Source organism: Nilaparvata lugens, chromosome X (assembly GCF_014356525.2).
Source record: "Nilaparvata lugens isolate BPH chromosome X, ASM1435652v1, whole genome shotgun sequence".
Lineage (NCBI taxonomy): Eukaryota > Metazoa > Arthropoda > Insecta > Hemiptera > Delphacidae > Nilaparvata > Nilaparvata lugens.
Genome location: NC_052518.1, coordinates 66,845,034 through 66,864,085, shown reverse-complemented (window position 1 = coordinate 66,864,085; position 19,052 = coordinate 66,845,034). Strand labels below are relative to the sequence as shown.

The 19,052-nt window shown below is 34.6% G+C and overlaps 2 protein-coding genes across 7 annotated transcripts in view; one reads left to right on the top strand and one right to left on the bottom strand.

Annotated features, from left to right (window-relative positions):
• The window catches only part of LOC111044976, a 123,325-nt gene that overhangs the window by 46,764 nt on the left and 57,509 nt on the right, over positions 1 to 19,052 (bottom strand). For both annotated transcript variants that reach the window (XM_039441502.1, XM_039441503.1), the window contains exons 2-4: positions 9,555 to 9,656; positions 6,488 to 6,591; positions 4,381 to 4,529 (exon numbers count right to left, since the gene is read on the bottom strand). In XM_039441502.1, coding sequence (XP_039297436.1) covers positions 4,381 to 4,529; positions 6,488 to 6,591; positions 9,555 to 9,656 — 355 coding nt within the window. The remainder of the gene's footprint in view (positions 1 to 4,380; positions 4,530 to 6,487; positions 6,592 to 9,554; positions 9,657 to 19,052) is intronic.
• LOC111050395 (potassium voltage-gated channel protein Shal) overlaps positions 1 to 19,052 on the top strand; it is a 517,077-nt gene that overhangs the window by 474,565 nt on the left and 23,460 nt on the right. For 4 of the 5 annotated variants that reach the window (XR_005572985.1, XR_005572986.1, XM_039441498.1 and 1 more), the window contains one exon: positions 12,957 to 13,153. The exons of the other annotated variant lie outside the window; for it this stretch is intronic. Coding sequence is in view for 1 of the 4 variants with exons in the window: in XM_039441498.1 (XP_039297432.1) it covers positions 12,957 to 13,001 (45 nt within the window). In the remaining 3 variants the exon portion in view is untranslated. Of the gene's footprint in view, positions 1 to 12,956; positions 13,154 to 19,052 lie in introns of those variants that run through there. 5 annotated transcript variants of the gene reach the window in all.

Sequence of the window (19,052 nt, the reverse complement as noted above, 5' to 3'; positions counted from 1 at the left end):
CGCGGGGCGAAAGCCCAGCCATAGCAGTGCGCGAGCATGATGAAGTAAGGCAGTGCGAGAGCACGGCCACCCGCAGGGCGAAGTCCCAGCCATAGCTGTGTGCAAGCACAGTGAAGTTAGGCAGTGCACAAGCATGGCCACCCACAGGGAGAAAGCCCGGCCACAGCAGTGCACAAGCATGGCAAAGTAGGGCAGTGCAAGAGCATGGCCACCCGCAGGGTGAAAGCCCAGCCATAGCAGTGCAAAAGCACAGCTTCTTGAAGGGCGGAAGCCTGGCTTGTAGTGCAAAAGCATGACCCGCAGTGAAAAAGCATGGCTTGCAGTGCAAAAGAACAGCTCCTTGCAGTGCAAAAGCACAGCTCCTTGCAGGGGGAAAGCCCGGTACAGGTAGTGTGCGAGCTCAACCTCATCAGTTTGAAAACATGGCAACCAGATTGCTAGCTCGTCTGAACATTGAGTGCAAGCATGACATATCGGTCAGTGTGTCTGGTTGTCACCATGTGGACGCACACCTTCGCGGTGTGCAAGCACTGGTGGCAGTGTGAGAGAACGGCCACGCAGTGCAGAAGCACGGCTCACAGGGCAGGAGCCCGGTTGTGCAAACACAGCCCTCCAGCAAAGTGCAAGTTCTGTTTCCTAATGTCTAAGCAAGGGCCAGTTTTCTGCTAGTCAGCGGTTATGGACACACCGCGATGGCTTGAGTAAGAACTCAGTCGGAGGTGCAATTCACTTTTTGTGTTTCTGTGTTCTGTGTTTCCCTTATATCCTGCAGTGCGTGAGCACGGCTTTTCCGGGCAGGACAAAAATCCTCGTGCCTATCAGTGTGGAAGCACGGCATTCATATGCAGTGCGGAAGCATGGCGCTCCTGAGCAGGGCAAAAATCCTCACACCTAGCAGTGCGAAAGCATGGCGTTCCTATGCAGTGCAAAAGCACGGTGTACCTACACAGTGAGGAAGCACAGCGCAACTCAGCAGTTCCACTCTAATAGGATCGAGCCACTGCGTACGCTGCCGGGAAACGTGGCTGGACATCCTACTGCTATTCTCCTTGATGATGCAGCTGCATTGTCACCGGTTGGTGAGGATCCAACCTGACGCCCAGATGGTAGTAAGGTATTACATGACCATTGGAGATGTGACAGCATGTACCCTGTGCTTAGGAACATATGTCCATTGCATAACCTTCTCAGCCTAACCCCCCTTTCCTTCCCATTTCTTTCCCCCCCTTTCCTTAGTAGGAACAGTGTGATGTATTATTTCGTGACTAATGAGGGAAATTGATTTTAGAGCTAGTTTTGTCGACGCTTGGTAATCTTGTTATAAGATCTTGTTGTGCAACGAGCAGCTCAGGCACTGGGCTACTGCTCAGCTATGCCACGCACCCTTATCTTCTCCCACTCGGCTGCCAAGGGAGGCTCGCCGGGTAGAAGAGAGAGCAATTTTTAGTCAGTCAGTCGAGAACTATTGAAGGAAGCAGGACGCGACCAGAGAGTGAGTGCAGCTCGTGACCAGAATATCCTCTTACTCTCTTGACTACTTCAAATTGCACCTTCCATTAACTGGAGTTAATGGAAGACGCGTGAGGCTTCAAGAAACAACACTCGCGAGAAGGCAAGTCCTATACAATGACTTCTGCGACTTGTAGCAGCCAGCCTGCCTGATTCGACCAGTGGTGACAAGTTGGGTTTTGGGCTAAAACCTGACACCACCCTAGAATGGTCCGAAGAGGACCAGGAATAGTAAGATGACCTCGAGTAAGGCTTGGGAACACCTTTCTCGACCCCGAGACACCAATCCTGACTGCAGGAAATAGCTGGTGACTGCCAGTGACGCCTGGTTCCAGGGCTCTTCTATTTTGCTAATTCCAAGTGGAATAGCAAGATGACCTCGAGTAAGGCTTGGGAACGCCTTTCTCTATCCCTGAGACACCAATCCTGATAGCTAGAAACAGCTGATGACCAAGGTGAGGGACCCGGTGATGGCCAACGACGCCCGGTTCCAGGGCTCTTCTATCTGGTTAATTCCAAGAGGAATTGCAGGAGGACCTCAAGTAACGATTGGGAACATTTTTCCCGTCACGGAAATCCCAATCATGATAACCAGAAACATCCGGTGCCCGAGGTGAGGGACCCAGTGACTGTTCCCTTCTATCTCCCCGAGGGCCCTTCTATCTTGCTAATTCCAAGAGGAATTGCAAGAGGACGTCCAGTAACGATTGGGAACGTTTTTCCCGTCCCGGAGATCACACTCTCAGAAGGCCTTATTTCAGGAGGGACAGAATCTTTACAGTAGTATCCCTCTATATCTACAAGACAATTCTATATATAAAAAAGTATGTAATGGTTTGGCCATGTAGACACAATATACATGAACATAGTACAAGAGGAAAAAACTATTTCAACCTCTCATACAGTAGACTGCTGAAAACACAGAGACAGCCACATACACAGGGTTTCTGCTTTCATAATTGCCTACCACACAATATAAAAAGTATAAAAGAGGCTGAACCATTTAATCAAGCTCTAAAAAAATACCTTCTTGACAATCCACTCTATTCACTGAAGGAATTTCCAGTGAAGAGTGTGATTCACAAGTAGCGACTTTCATTCGCTTCCTTGACGTGCCCCTCATCTTTGTGATGTAGGTGGTAAAATAAAAATGAAATGAAGACACCAGATCGTTCCTACTCCCGTTTCTCCACGCCCAACCCTGTAAGGCAGTGCGAAAGCACGGCCCCTTTTTCCTAAAAGAGGGAATCACTTCAATAAGGTACTGAAGGCCCTGTTCCAACCCCCGACTCGAACGAGGGTGGTTGACGGACACCACACCAAGCCTCCCGTCCCCTGCTGCGGCCCACCCCAGTCGCCGACTGAGTCTAGCCGGCCCAGAGCGACACTGGGATTTCTGGTAGAGGGAGGTGTGGGCAAAAATCTACTCGAAGTGAGTATTGATTAATTGATTATCAATTAATTATTATTAATGAGTATGATAGCCAAATGCACATCAATAGAATTCTTTTTCAACGAGATTATAATCATTTACAATGGAAAGCAGAGCTCGATATAGGCTACTCAAATACATTAAGTAATTTCAACACTCTCTTGACGTGCTCCTGGGAGGATGATTGATTTTCAAATCTACTTAAAATCTTACCACATGCTTATGAAAAATTGAATAATAATCTCTGAGTGTTTTATAAACAAAATATTTTCAGATGAACATGAACAGATGTAGCCTATCTACCTCGAGCTGAATATAATACACCGGATTAGAATAATAATTGGTAGAGAAGTACCATGAAATCTTTTAACTTTTTTTACGAGTAGGTACTCATATAATAAAACGTTTAAATATAAAAGGCCTTCAACTGCTCATTTTATTGATTATTCCATCAATATGCCTGTTTCAAGATTATTCCTATACACTGTCAAACCAAGTCAATCAACTACATTGGCACTCTCAACAACGTTTTCGTTAGGCCCAGATTTCCTTAATGTATAATTAATATAAAAATCACTATTTTAAGATGAATTTAATATTGAAATAGATCATTATCAATATTGAAATATTATTTATAGAATAATAATAGAACATCATTATCATCCAAAAATAAAACTTACCATTACAAAATCAACAAATTTTACCAAACACTCTTTTGCCTATTCTATTCATTAGAACAGAATATTAGAGTATATGACAGTATTAGTCAAGAGTGTAGTCAATATTGCCATACGCGTATGCATATTGATTAAATTTATGGTGAGTATGGATGAAGAAAATAATGATGTTTCTTCATAAAATGAGATTGAGTATCAAATTAAAAGACTAGAATCTGTCACATACACTGAATTACTTTTAAACAAGTTTCGGTTCTTTTACATAACAGCATCAGTAATATGTTCTAATACATACTACTGTATTAATAGCCTAGTGAACTAAAGTGTGACCTAGCAGCATGATAGAATAATTCATACAGTGTAGCCTTCTATATTTTAGGTCAATAAACTTTAGTAATAATTCGTGAAGTTAACCTTATATTATTTTGACAATATTCTATCTAAATTCGAGAGAAGAACAGTTTTGGACTGTACCAGATTTATTACCTCATAATCATTGTATTTTTTGTTCTTGAATCAAAAAAAAAAAAAAAAAAAAATGGGATTTGAAGATACATTATTGAAGGTTTGTGAGGTTTTTCAAGATTGGGATTTGTCTGATCTATTAATTTAAATGCCTGTCATTGTCTATGGCTAAGACAAGACACACCATAGTGTTTGCTGTATTAAAACTATAGTATTATTCATGAAATTATTAAAGCAGAAATCAGATAAATAGTAGGCCTATTTTATTAATTGAAAGACGTGCTCATTTATACTCACTCGGGCTCTTGGAATCCAGCTGGTAATACGTTTCTCCTTACTATAGTGTGATTCATTCGCTGATCAGCAAATTCTATACATTTCACATGGATGATTTCTTTTTGATTTTCAGATTCAACAAATATCTTATGATAATAGCTGGTCACTCCCTGCAAATCAATAGAGCAAATAAGAATATTGTAACAGTGAATAATATTATAAATTAATTTCCTTTTGTTAGGACGTTTAATAATAATTAATAACGTTTGTTATTCGACCTATAAATTATTGGGTTATCAAGGCATAAAATAAAAGATTCAAGAGCTGTGAATGAATTAAACAATAACCAAAGTCGTATTATACAGAGTATTTTCTAAATCCCTACCAATATTCTAGAGCATTGTTCCTGGTTACGTAACATATTATCTGAATATCATTTTCAATCTGTCCGAAATTCCTCAGTCACACAGCCAAAACTTTGTTTTTTTCACTTAATATTCTTTCTCTAATGGCTGAACATGAGGAAATGAAACTTTTCATAATCATATAATGACAACTAGACAGAGCTACAAAAAAATCATGACCATTTTGAAAGTTCATGAAACAAAATTGCGGCCATTTGAAATAGTATTTCTTAAATAATCCAAAAACCCTTGATTTTACAAAAAATTACAAAAATGAATTTTCAAGATTAGTAAATCAAATTAAAACTCGATTGACCGTTCATTTTCAAGATAGAGCGATTATTAGGAGAGATATGACAGCTTTAGTGATAGGTTATCGCTGGAGTGCTCACAAAGGCATGCTGTTAAAGTCTGCCTCAATAATGCAACAATTTCCATTCGCTTTGCATGTTATTGGAAACTGATTTTATATAATTTCGAACAATAATAAAACGTTACAAAACCCTCTGAAGGTAGGTAAAGCTATTGCAACAGTCGTATGGAAATGCGTAAAATTGTGAAACCATACATCAAATTGAAAAGAATTCAATGCTCTATAAGCTCATGATCAACGTGGATTTTTCCGCCGATTTTCAAAAATTTATAGAGCAAATAAATAAAAAAATTGAAGACAAACGTGTACTTTGAAAAATGTCCCACCTTCAAGATCGGATATCTCGAACACTATAGAAGTTATTAAAAAACTGTTCGATCAATATAGTAGAAAATGATGTATTGGAATAGCTAACCAGGTGACAGCTATTTTTCTCCTAAATTTGAGTTCATATTAGGACGAACTACACATGCCGTCAAAAATGTATAAGTCTATATAAGATTATATATTAAATGTATAACCGGAAGTATTACAAATTATCAAGTTTTGTATAGATGGAGTCACATTATTTTATAGCAGAAAAATGGTCTAATAGCAGCAGCGATATGGAATAATTATCAAATGAAATTCAACCTCAAGATATAAGTTAATTCGTCATATTTCGGATTGTTCACAATAAAATAATGGTATCTTGTATTGAGTACATTGGAATTTGAATCTATTCTTAAGAAATCTCAAAGAATTTACAATGGAATTTATATAAATTCATTGGTAGTTTCTCTTATTCATGAATGCCTGTGGAAAAGTATTAACATTACGGTACAGAATCTTTCAACTAAAAGACTAATTGTTTTTATTAGAAGGTGATAATAATTGTTTCTCCTTAGACCATCATGCAATTTTCAACATCTTGATCATTTCTATTACATCAAGGGTTTAAAGGGGTTTCATAGTATTCGTACTTCACACATTACATTAATTAGTTGTTCCTCAGTATTCGAACATAATCAAATGAAAGGGACTGTAGTTAATCTGTTCATACCCAATCTATATCGAACAATAGCGCTTTCGGTACAAGTTTTAATCACTTTCTATACGAGCATTCAATAACTTGAAGTTCTTCACTGGACCCTTTAAACATTTGTATTTCGAGGATCTACTTGTAAATCGAGGATTTGCTATCGAGGATCAACTGTATGCCTACTTGTAAAGCTTCAAAGTGAGCAGCCATGGAGAATTTTAATATGATTGATAAATAAAATATGGAAATTAATAATATAATATACTAATATGAATAAATGATACTATTTATATGATTATCACTATTGCGGCTACACTATAAAATACTTACAGTAGCTTGATTCCGTAATCTTGTCACAGCACATTGGAAAACATCACTTAAACTTAATTTGAATGTCGCCAAAGATCCCTCAATCACAGGATGACAAGCCGGATCTGAAAGATGCGTATGTTTTTAAAAAGTAATCTCAACAACAAAAAATGATCAGTTAGAATTATTGAAACCAGAGAATATCTTGACCCTTTTCATTCCAGATTATGTTTTTCTTCAATCTGATGTTTTCTCTGTGGAAATACTAACAGTAGTTTGAATCCTATTATTTATGTCATTATTGGGTCTCTATTGCAAATGTGTATGATGAGTCAGCTAAAATCAGGTGTGACATATTATGGTAACGCTATAGTGAGGTACACGTTATAATGGCAGTGGAGAAAGATGGGAGAACAACGTTGCCGATCCTCTGTATTTTCAATGCCTTCTATGGAGGGTAACTGATACCGGTTTATTGAAGTAATATTAACTATTCATTCTCGTTTGAAATAATCAATAATATTTTATCAAGCAAGAAATTATATTCTTCAATGATTTCATAATGAATTTTCATAATCAAGATAAAATATTTTGTCATTGATTATATTTCTATATTGTTAAAAAACGATCTGGCAACAGAGCAAAACGAGAAAGAGATAGCGTTATCCACTTTGTTGAATAATGGACAAGGATATCGATACAATTGCTAATCAAACACTGCCATTATAACGTGGATGTGGGAAATCACTGCTATTGACTTACCCTAGTTGATTTGAATATTCAGGCCAATATTGAATAAAGCACACAAATATATTATGCACACTGCTTTATTACATTGTCCAATCACCCAGTAGACTATGAAAATCACATCATTTTAAAATAATTTCTCCTCATAATTTTTTTTTCTTGGTTACTTTTTCTGAAAAATTATCAACTGAATTTACCATTATTTCTCATTTATCATGAACACCACAAGCAATTTCTATAAGCTTCACATTGCTTATGGTCTCTGAACCCTCCCAAATCTTTCCCTTCAGTATATTCTCTGGTGAGTAGGTACCCTACCACACTTTTCAGGAGAGCTGAAAAATGCAGTACCCTTCCATCTTCCTCATCATCACCTTGAATGATGGTCAGTGCTTCTGGAGGGTAAATCAAGGACTAAAATAGATATAAAGATGTTCACAATCAATATTGGCAATATTATATTGTCATAAGTAGGTTGTTACCAAAAGCAGTGGTTTGACCTAGCGGTACCAAATATTTTGGTAACAGTAGAATAGAAAATTGGTTTGTTGAGGCCAAATAATATGATAAATTTTATGAATTACTACGGGGTACGGGTGCATCTTCCTTCACTATTAATATGATAAATTTTATGAATTACTACGGGGTACGGGTGCATCTTTCTTCACTATTGTTTATTGTGTCTAACCTGGAATAATAAATTGATATTTCAGGAAAATTAGTCAAGAATTTTCTATACTTTAAGTGTAGGTTCACAATCAATATTGGCAATATTATATTGTCATAAGTAGGTTGCTACCAAAAGCAGTGGTTTGTCCTAGCGGTACCAAATATTTTGGTAACAGTAGAATAGCAAATTGGTTTGTTGAGGCCAAATAGTATGATAAATTTTATGAATTACTACGGGGTACGGGTGCATCTTTCTTCACTATTGTTTATTGTGTCCAACCTGGAATAATAAATTGATATTTCAGGAAAATTGGTCAAGAATTCTCTATACTGTAAGTGTAGGTACATGACTCTCAGCAACAAAAAATTCACGACAATGAAAGTAGATTTATATCACTGGTTAGACAATTCAGTCTCAACTAATCTCTAGAAATGCTAGACAAGTTCTTCTTGCAATAATTTATTAGTTTTTTCAACTGGTCATAAGTCCCACTCATTTTCCCATTGATTGTTTAGTGTAACCATATGATAACTCTATAGGATGAAATGGTTTTCAAAATGACATATTTTTATTAGCTTGAAAGGTTATAAAAGCAAATATTATACTCTAGAAAAATAATTTGAACAATCATATTGAAAAATCAAAGGAGCAAAATACTTAAATGAAATAATGAGCAAATTCTGATGCAGAAATTTTTCATCAACAATGGTGAACTGAAGTAATAAGGAATCGATAAAAATAAATAAATAAATAAATAGATATGGTAAATTATCAACCGGGTACATCCGATAAGCAGTTTCACTTACTTTCTGACGTTTCGTCATTATCTCAAATTACATCTTCGGAGCGCAGGTAATCTTACACTGACTCCTGCCTGTGCCTCGAAACTCCTCCTCGTGGTCGGAGGGAGTACCTCCTCCCCTCTCCTTCATCCTCCACGTGTTCAGCCTGGCGCTGCTGGGTGAATGGAATTCCCGGAGAAGTGTCTGGCTTTTGTGATGTGTTTGTTGTGTTCAGAATGATTTTCCAAAGAGAAGAGATATTTGTACTGTCATCCCTTTTGTTAAGGCTACCTTGTTTTTCTATTTCCAAAGCCTCTCGTACAATCCTAACCCGAAAATCTTGAATGTTGGCTATTTGTTTAGAATTTTTAAAGTTTATTTTGTGCCCTGTGTTCTTTTCGTGGTTGTAAAGAGCTGAGGTGGATTGTTTGTTTTTTATGCTCATTTTGTGTTCCTCTATCCTGGCTGATATTCTTCTATTTGTTTGACCTACATACATATTGTCACAATTCAGGCAGGGGATAATGTAAACGCCTTGATTTTCTAGCTCTAATCTCTGGACGGGTTTCTTTAGAAATTTTTAAATAGTTTGGAAAGGTTTGTAGACTGGTTTGATTTGATGTTTTTTCAGTATTCTTCCAATACGATCGGTGGTACCCTTGATGTATGGAAGGGGACGGTTTTTTAAATGCTTTCTCTTCCTTGAGTTTTTCTTCAGGTTTTGGAGGTGTCAGTTGTTTTTTCAAAGATTTTTCAATTATACTACTATTGTAACCATTACTCTTTAGTATGGATTTGATTGTCTTGATCTCCTCTTCTTTGCTTTTTTCCAGTACATTTGCATTCTGCATTTATGCAATGAATAATATAAGCATCCGGGAATACTAACCTGGATAGTGTTTCAAATTCTCCAGAAAAATATCTTTAACATCGTCAGTCTTTCGTAGCTCAACCACCATCGATTCCTCTGAGCATTTCACTTTGAATTGAACTGGAACAGACAAAAATTATTCTCAAATAAGAAAATTGAAATTTGATAATATCATTCACTTAATATACATCGTTTTAGAATTGGATTAAATTCAACATTTCATAAAAATTTTTGACATTCACACATGAGAACTATCATACAATACACACAAAATTCTAATAAAACAGCCCATTCATTAAAAATTATCATTCCATGAAAATAAGTAACACTTATTCAAATAATTATAGGGCCTACACTGTACTTGATTTTGGTCTACTATTCCTCGAGCTCTATGTGAAATTGGTTCACAAGTAGAACAAAACTATACGGTTTCCATTATCTGTAAAAGTAAACTAGTATTTAGACGATAAAATCAGCATGGGAAATATTGTAAGTTGGCTGTCGCATGAGTTGAATGGATACTTTTTTATTGTCACACGCTCCAAAATCATACAATTCTTGGGACAGTTCACTGGACCGTTATAAAACAGCTTTACAATTAACAAACAATCGAATACGTATTCACTGTTATATATACAATGTATTTATACAATAATTATTATTTCCATTTGATGTTCCAGTTCCCCTTCCTAGAAGCATGAAGTTCTCAATTCCAATGAAATCTTTGTGAAATTAAAACAAAAATAGTATGATTTTTCATATAATATGATCCTGTACGTTGTACTAGAGAGGATTTATGATACTCATATATGAGAATAAGAATGTACTCTTTATGAGGATATAATAATCTGTTTTCTATTTTTCAATGGTTGTACACAGCAAAAACACATTCCTAAATAACAGAAATCATAAAAACAGGTTGTGTTCAAAACCAAATCAGGTTCGTTCTCAACTACTGTACCATATTTTTAATTGCATCCGCAGGAATTGTATTCTGAAATTGTGGGTCTTGGATAGCCTATAACAGGTTGAATCATCATACACATTAATTAATTCTATTTAGTTCTTGGAATTTAATGAGGTAAGGGTGAGGATAATGTTTGAAACACAATCTTCGACTTATCAGCTCTGTTCGGGTGGGAAGTAGGCTAACACGTATAGTCAAATAGTTATTTTTCAGGAACCAGCCCCAAAATAATTTTTCTCGTTTGTTTTATTTATTGTTTTTTGGGCACTGAATTCGAATCTGAAATTTACTGACACGCCAGAGGGCGGCTTCACCCCTAAAACCATCATTACAACGTTACTAGAAGTTATTGCAATGAAAAATTTATAATTTGACTGTAGGAAAAAGTTTTCTACTTTTGCTAGTATCCCCCCTCCCACAAATACTTAATTTCAAAATTTCTGTAAATTCTTCTTCAGAGTTAATTTTACATTCACATGATATGTGATTCTTCATCATTGCATCATAATACTCAAAGTTGTATGAGTTGTATACAGTAGAAATACCGTAGTGATTTTCCAGAATTTTTCAAAAAAAAACTTTTGAAAATACCCTTTTTTGTAAAATCTGCAGCTCCAAAACCAGAAATCGTAGAATCCTGCACAACTAGCACAATTTTGTAGAGAATGCATTTTCTCAAAGAACCAGAGATTATCGAAATAGAATAAAAAAATGAGTCCAAAAATTTGGGGGTTTTCAGGGGAGAAGCCGCCCTCTGGCGTCTCAGCAAATTTCAGATTCGAATTCAACGCCCCAAAATAGAACCGACGAAGAAAATTCTTTCAGGGCATTTCCTGGAAAATGACAATTTGAATGGACTAGTAAATAAGTCCAAGAATCTACTACTTTGAAGGACAAATATTTTGAAAACTTTGCAAGATTATGAAGAGCTTGGCTTCTTTTACACTTGTTAGTTTAAAATGATTAGTTTCCATTTTGTATAGAAGGTCTTGTTGGTATGATACATATTATATCTTAGAATTAATAAGTTAGATTTTTTTATGTTTATTATGTATTAACAGCCATCAAAGTGAATGTTCAATTATATTGTTTTGTGTTTTATGGTATTTGTTTTTATGAAATTAATTATCCGTTTATATTTATGTAGTTTCTAAGATTTATGAAAAAAGCTGTGACCTTTAATATCCAATCCAGCGACATTGTAGTGCTATGTGGCATCAGTAACAACTTATCCATTTACTTGGAAAAATCTAACTAATTAATTCTGCTTACTCAAAGTTATCTTCCTTATCCAGTGAATAGTATAAAAGAGGTACATCTGATTCTGCAAAAGAGTGGCATAATAAGGCATGAGAGTTAAGAATATCTTCTCAATTTCTACATTGATAACTCCTGCCGTTCTACCAAATTTTATACAAATGGGTTGGATAGCTTTCACCTATCATCTAAGGAAAGTCATTGGTTCCAAATAAGCTAATATCTTGATATATCATGAATGGATCTAATGCTTATGAATAAGAAATTCAGTTCAGAGCAAATCAACTTATAATTTTCATAATACTTGGGCAATTCACAACAAAAATTTACTGAACAAAACCATTTTGACCCTTAAACATAGAATCTTACAAGCTAAAATACTTATCTATTCATATTTGGCTCATTCATTGGCTACAGGCTTGAAAATTACACAAAACATTAAACACAAATTTAGAACACAATAAAATTATTTAGATCTCAAATTAAACATTTTAAATTTCACTTAAACAGAAAATTTTCAACAGGACAAAAATGATTCTATTTCAGCCAGCAGCCATTTTTCCTGAGGGCCTACATAGCTTGCTTTCTCTAAGGACACACCTTAAAAACGTCATCAATGCCAACCTCACAAATAGAGAATATAACTCTACAAATTTCATTTATTATACTCAATAAAACTTTATTTTTAAAGTTATTTTAAATTTATTACCCCTTTATGTTGTTTAGAATTATCTGTTAATTCAGAAATATAACTTTATTACAGTAGGATGTTCAACAAAAATAAGTGTATCTGATAAATTCCTGGTGAAAGTTAAGTCCGCATATCGATTACACCAATATTTGCTATCAAGTTTTTAATATTTTGAAATATCAAATTGAAGATTCGATTTTAATCGAGAAAATGTAATATTACACTCCATATCTTAGCTTGCAAATGAACTCCAATTTATCCTGCTCAAGATGGCTTGCCATAGTGATGTAGGTCAATTTCCTTATAAATTGTTACCATCTTTTCAATTTACATTCATTTGTAGGCAAAATAATGAATATTGTTTAATATTGATGTTTATTATGTATTAACAGCCATCAAAGTGAATGTTGAATTATAATATTGTTTCCTGTTTTATGGTATTAGTTTTCATAAAATTAATTACCCATTTAAAATTCATGTTCTATTATTTAATTATCTGTTTCAGACTGACCAAGAGGTTCAATCGAGTATGGAGATGGATGAATTATGAATCAACAAGATACAATCTCCACTTGGAGGCAATAAAATATTCCCACAAGTAAATTCTATCTATCATAAGTGTATGCAAGAATAATTCATATCTGATCTTTTCAAAAAGATGTAGTTTAATAAATGACATATTTTTACCCGAAACTATTCAAATTGATGACATTGATTTATAACCTGAATTCACTACAGTAATGTATGAAGAACTATTCTTTCTTAATATACTCGATAAATTAGGGAGAAATAGTTCATGTTTTTAGATTTTATGAATTTTATGAAGCCTTGATTCTCTTATTTCTGAAGGGTAGATATTATTCTATGCTGAAACAGTGACCATTTTTCATACTGTAAATTAATGAATTATTTTATTAAAAAAAAAAATCGACAACCCCTCATTGATTGATCCTCTATGATAATGAGTTTGAATATACACCACTGAGTGGAACAGTAAAAAGAGTATTATAAATTTGAAAAAATCTTCTATAAAATAACAAAAAATTTGGTAACAAAAAACTAGACAATATTCAAATGAAAAGTATCAATCTCCCAACCACTTCCATACTCAACAAATGTATCAATATTTTTACCTTCAGCATCATCCCATTGATTACTAAACATTATCATTAATTTGTAGAATTGTTCTTGTTCTCCCATAGTATGATCTCCAACCATTTTCTCCAAATTTAATTTTAAAGCATTTTATATTATTATTTGATTTATCAGCTTCTTTCAAAGCACAAGATATTCAAATACTGACTGTGATGATAAAGTGTCAAATTTGTGCCATCTATATGAGCTTAGATTTTTCAAATGAATTTATTTCATTTAAGTTGAATAATGTTCTTGGTCTGGGTAACCAAACCTACATTTTTTTCAGTACAGAAATCGAAATGTGACCTGTTAGCAGTTATAACATTTTTCCTATTCTTTTGAAATCCAAGAATAATGAATCTAGGTTTTAATATGTTCAAAGTTGTCTTAACTGTCCATTGAAGATTGGTAGTTTCAGGTAATTGTGGAAATTCATGCAATTCCCATGACCTGAATGGAATGCTAATTGGTATATCACTATGTGTTAAACGAGTTTCAGAAAAAGTTGAGTTAGATCCTTTGACAAATGGATTTACTGAAAAAAATTATTCTTGTAGCTTTTTGATGAAATTAATGGTTTCTTTGTTGTTCAAGAAATTGGATCTAATTTTTCCCATAAGATCCTTATTTTCTGTTCAATCTTGACAAATGGGATGTCAATGGATTTGTAATTAGATTCACTGGAAAAAGTTTTTCTTGTAAAATTAACGGTTTCTTAGTTATTCAAGAAATAAAAAAAGCTGGATCTACTTTTCTTATAATAGTGGGACTGATCCTTATTTTTTGTTCAATCTTGACAAATGGGGTGTCAATGGATTTGTGATTAGATTTACTTGAAAAAGTTATTCTTGTAATTTCTTGTAAAATTAATGGTTTCTTAGTTATTCAAGAAATAAAAGAAGGTGGATCTAGTTTTTTCCAAAAAAGTGGGAATGAGGATCTTCATTTGAGATTTATTGTGAGATTGGGGGTATGACTAGGTTAAGTTAGTTCAGATTACATTGTGTTGGGCAAGGTTAGAACCACGAATCAGATTTGAGCCAGCCTTGAGCCAGCTTTGGGGCAGTACTCTCACTTTATCCCTACTTACGGTGGCGTTTCCTACGAACCTATTAAGCATGGCGTTTTCTAAAAACAAAAATTCAATCGTGGTGTTTTTTACGAGGAACTGCTATCTGCACTCAACTTGTATGTTATTGTTATCTGTCCAGTGATGTAACTGTTACTGTTATTTGTATGGAGTAGAAGGATGGACTCTTGTGTAGTAGAACATTTTACAAAGTACGGTAACATAGGTTGGCATATCTTACAAACAACAAATCATTTCCTACTTTACTGTTCTGTTACCTTTACGACCAGCATCAGCCTATATTTTGAGAAATACACCAAAGATGTTATGAGAATAAATAACTGAACAATCTATAATAAATATAACAAGCATGGCTATGGAAAAAAGGATGCTACTCCAATTCAATGTGAGCTGTGTCAATCTGGATATCTTTGGTGGGTCGGATGAGTGGTGTCGTCCGATGAGCGACCAGGGAAAAAGAAGTCCACTAAGCAATCCATTGTTCCGAATAACAAGGAATAACAAAAATAATAAGGATAGGCATACAGCTTGTAGATGTAATTTGCTTCAGATATGAAGTTGATCTTAAATATTCTGGATATCTGTGAGATATTTTATACTTAAATATATTTGCAGTAGTGTTTACTGAATCACTTGAAGAATAAAGATGATTGATAGAGCTTTTTGGAATTGTAAATTTTTGTTAATAAATATATTATATATAGGCCTAGGCTATAATAAAGATGAATTTCAACTGTTCGAAGCTGAAAGCTGTTCGATCTTTGCTTATCAACTGATTCCTTTTTATCGGAGGTGGTAGGTAGCCTACTGTTTCAATCATCATCATCATCATCATCAATGTAATATCGTATTGCGATTATACACATGACACTACCCATTTATCACTTGTGGCCTTCTTCGGTCACTCCCTGATGATTAATGATGCCCAAGTCCTCCCATTCATAGCGTATGCCTATCTTTATTGTTATTCTGAACAATGAATCGCTCAGTGGACTGCAAAACCCCCAAAATCACTCATCGGAAATCGCTCATTGGACGTAACCGGTTGAGTCGATTGTGCGCGCGTGTTGAAGGAGGGTAGTCGGTACCTTTGTAGTCAGTAACAGCTGAGTTGTCCGAATTGTCTCTTCATAGTTTCTATGAAGTAAAATTGTTACTTTCTGTGCAATTTACAATCTAACAAATGAATTGTTTGTAGAATATCAACCCCCAGGGGTGCCCAGCCCCCCCAAAGGCAATGGCGCATGCCCCCCCCCCCATCCAAGTGTAATGCCCCCCCCCCCCCCAAAGTATCCCAATTCCCAACCCTTTAGTTTTAACATTAGTCAGTGCTCAGTTTATGACAATAAAATTCACATCTTACATTCTAATCTTCCAAAGGACATTATTCACCTTTGTTCTTGTGGGTAATTCTTTCTGTTTTCATAATATTATAAAAATATATACCATCGTTTCTTATCTCTCTTAAAATAGAAATAAAGTATCTTTTTGATATTATTTTTGAGACTAGCAGTGCACCCGTTCTTGTACGGGAGGACTAAAAAGTACTACATTACATCAGGAAAACCTACATGACAAATATTTCAATAGGATATTATAGATAAGTAAGGGAGGCTTTGCTTTTTAAATGTAAAGGTTACTTATAGAAAGTTGAATAATAATATCATTGATATTCTTTTATTGCAATAGAATATTGCATAGCAATTTTGGTGAACATTCATACAAATTTGGAACGATTTTATTCATACAATATATAATGTCGGCAAGTTTAGGTATTCTAAATCCTATACTATTAAACGAGAAATTTCTGTTTAGATGTTTTGATGTTTAAATGTTTAGATGTTTATATGTTTGTATTTCACCGGATCTCGAAAACGGCTCTAACGATTCTCACGAAATTCAGAAAATAGTTGGTTTATAACATGAAAATTCGATTGCACTAGTTCTCATCCCTGAGGAAACTCGCTGAAGGACATTAAAAGAATTTATACATCCTTGGAAGAACAGCTGATAATTTCGTTGTCTGTTGATGATGGAAGTGAGTGAGCGAGTGCATGTGTGTGGGACTGAGACAAAATTATGACTCAGCTGTTGAACTTTTGTACCTAATTCAATCAGGTACTTAGTGGCAGTTGTACAAAAGCCGGTTAAATTTTAATCCTGATTAATTCCAGTAGAACCAACCAGATAAGCTATCTTTTTCAGATGGTCTCCTGTGATTTGGTTCACGTGAAATTAATCAGGATTAAAATTTAACATGCTTTTGTGAAAAAATTTTTTGCATTCCTCTGCGAATAAATCTCAATCCACTGTGATTAGATAGAACCTTTCTGTATGAACTATGAATATTTATTATAATTTCTTCTTTCATAATAATTTTTATATGCTTTTGTAGTTTTGTAGGTACTCCAGAGCGCAGCTAGGTGCCCCGATATTTATCATAAATTGGAACAGGTTGTCACTGATGTTGTGTTGTTGGTAGTATTCACTTTTTAACATTACAGGAGTAAATGACACAAGTCGAACAAAATTTATTTTTAAATGGTTTGGTTTTTGGAATAAAGATATCATCTGAACAAATACATTTTTTAAATTCTATCTATTAATACCAAATATCAGGGCACCGAGCTTTGCTCGTTATTCATTCATTGATAAACAGAACTCAATTCTTTGAAATGATTGGGAAAGGACTAACAGGCAAAGCCCAAAACTGTTTCTTCCCCGAATTTTGATTTATACACTATAAAATTTATAGTTGGAATATTTAATATTTCAAAAAGTAGGTTATGTTTCATACACTTGAATTCAAGTGAAATTTTCAGTCCAAATATTCGAAAACATAAAAATTCTAATTTAGATTGTTTACATACCAAATTGAATAACAAAATAACACTCACTAATCACTTGGAACTGTAGAATAATGATTAACTTTGAATATTATGATATATACCATCTCATGTCAACAAATCAGATTACTGTATTTTGATCGAGTCAATTAAAATTTCTAGATCTCTCGCGAGATACGATAAGCTAATTGATTACACAGCTGATCTCCCACACAGGCACACGCATCTTCTGTTATCGACAGACGACGAAATCATCATCTGTTTTTCCAAGGATGAATAATTATCCTTTTCATGTCCTTCAGGGAGTTTTCTCAGGGATGAGACCTAGTGCAATCGAATTTTGATATAATAAACCTACTATATTCCGAATTTCGTGAAAATCGTTAGAGCCGTTTCCGAGATCTGTTGAGCAAAAATAACCATATAACCAGATAGCCAGATATAAAAATAGAAATATATAAACAGATATACAGAAATTGCTCGTTTAATATAATAGGATAACAACTTATAGTCCAGTCAAATGATCGTTTTCAGGAAACAGCCCCGAAAGAATTTTTTTCGATGGTTCTATCTGTATTTTGGGGCGCTAAATTCTAATCTGAAATTTGCTGACACGCCAGAGGGCGACTTCACTCCCAAAATTTTGGACTTTTTTTAAGTTTTCCATTTAATCTCGAAAACCTTGAATTTATCGAGAAAAAGCATTCTCTATATAATATTAAAGATAATAAAATTTCCATTGAATTGACTGGTCGCGCAGGTCTACTCTTTGGATTTTTTATCTGAAGTGTTTCACAAGATACACAACTTTGAATGTGCGAGAAATTTGTGATATTTCCCCCATTTTCACAGTCTCGCATATGCAACGTTGCGTATCTTGTGGAACACTTCAGATAAAAAATCCAAAAAGTAGTCGAGGTTGTGATGAATTTTCTCCTCTTTTCACTTCCATGGATTATACTTCTGTTTTCAATACCGTTAAAAAGTTGCAGCCAATTGAATGATGATCTTTATTTTCTCATTTTTCTTGCGATTTTACTGTTATTAAAGAGTCTCTAGAATGAGTACAAATACATGATAGAAACTTGCGATTGGTCTTAAATGAGAGAAAATTTCATGCTCTATGAGCTGAGTTGCCTTAAATTAATGTTGCATCACTGTTTATATCGAAAAACTGTCGAGGCTGTGAAAATGAGAAAAATATCGAAAATTTCTTGATTTTTTTAATCAAACGTATCTTACTTTACGATTATATTTTCACAAAAATCATTCACCTCACATAAAAGAGGAGATTCTTTTCTTCAAATCAAGACCAAGTATCATTTTGAGTTACTGAGACACACAGTTTTGAATATAGAAATCGGTCATTTTTCTATGCATTGAAATATGGGCTAAAATACACTAAAGGGGGAAATTCCTATTTTTTAAACAAATTTTAGTGAGATGATACATGATTTTCAACCGCCTTGACGAGCTGATATGAACGAGCTGTGGTACAAGGAGATGTGATCACTCAGTCAAAAGTTAT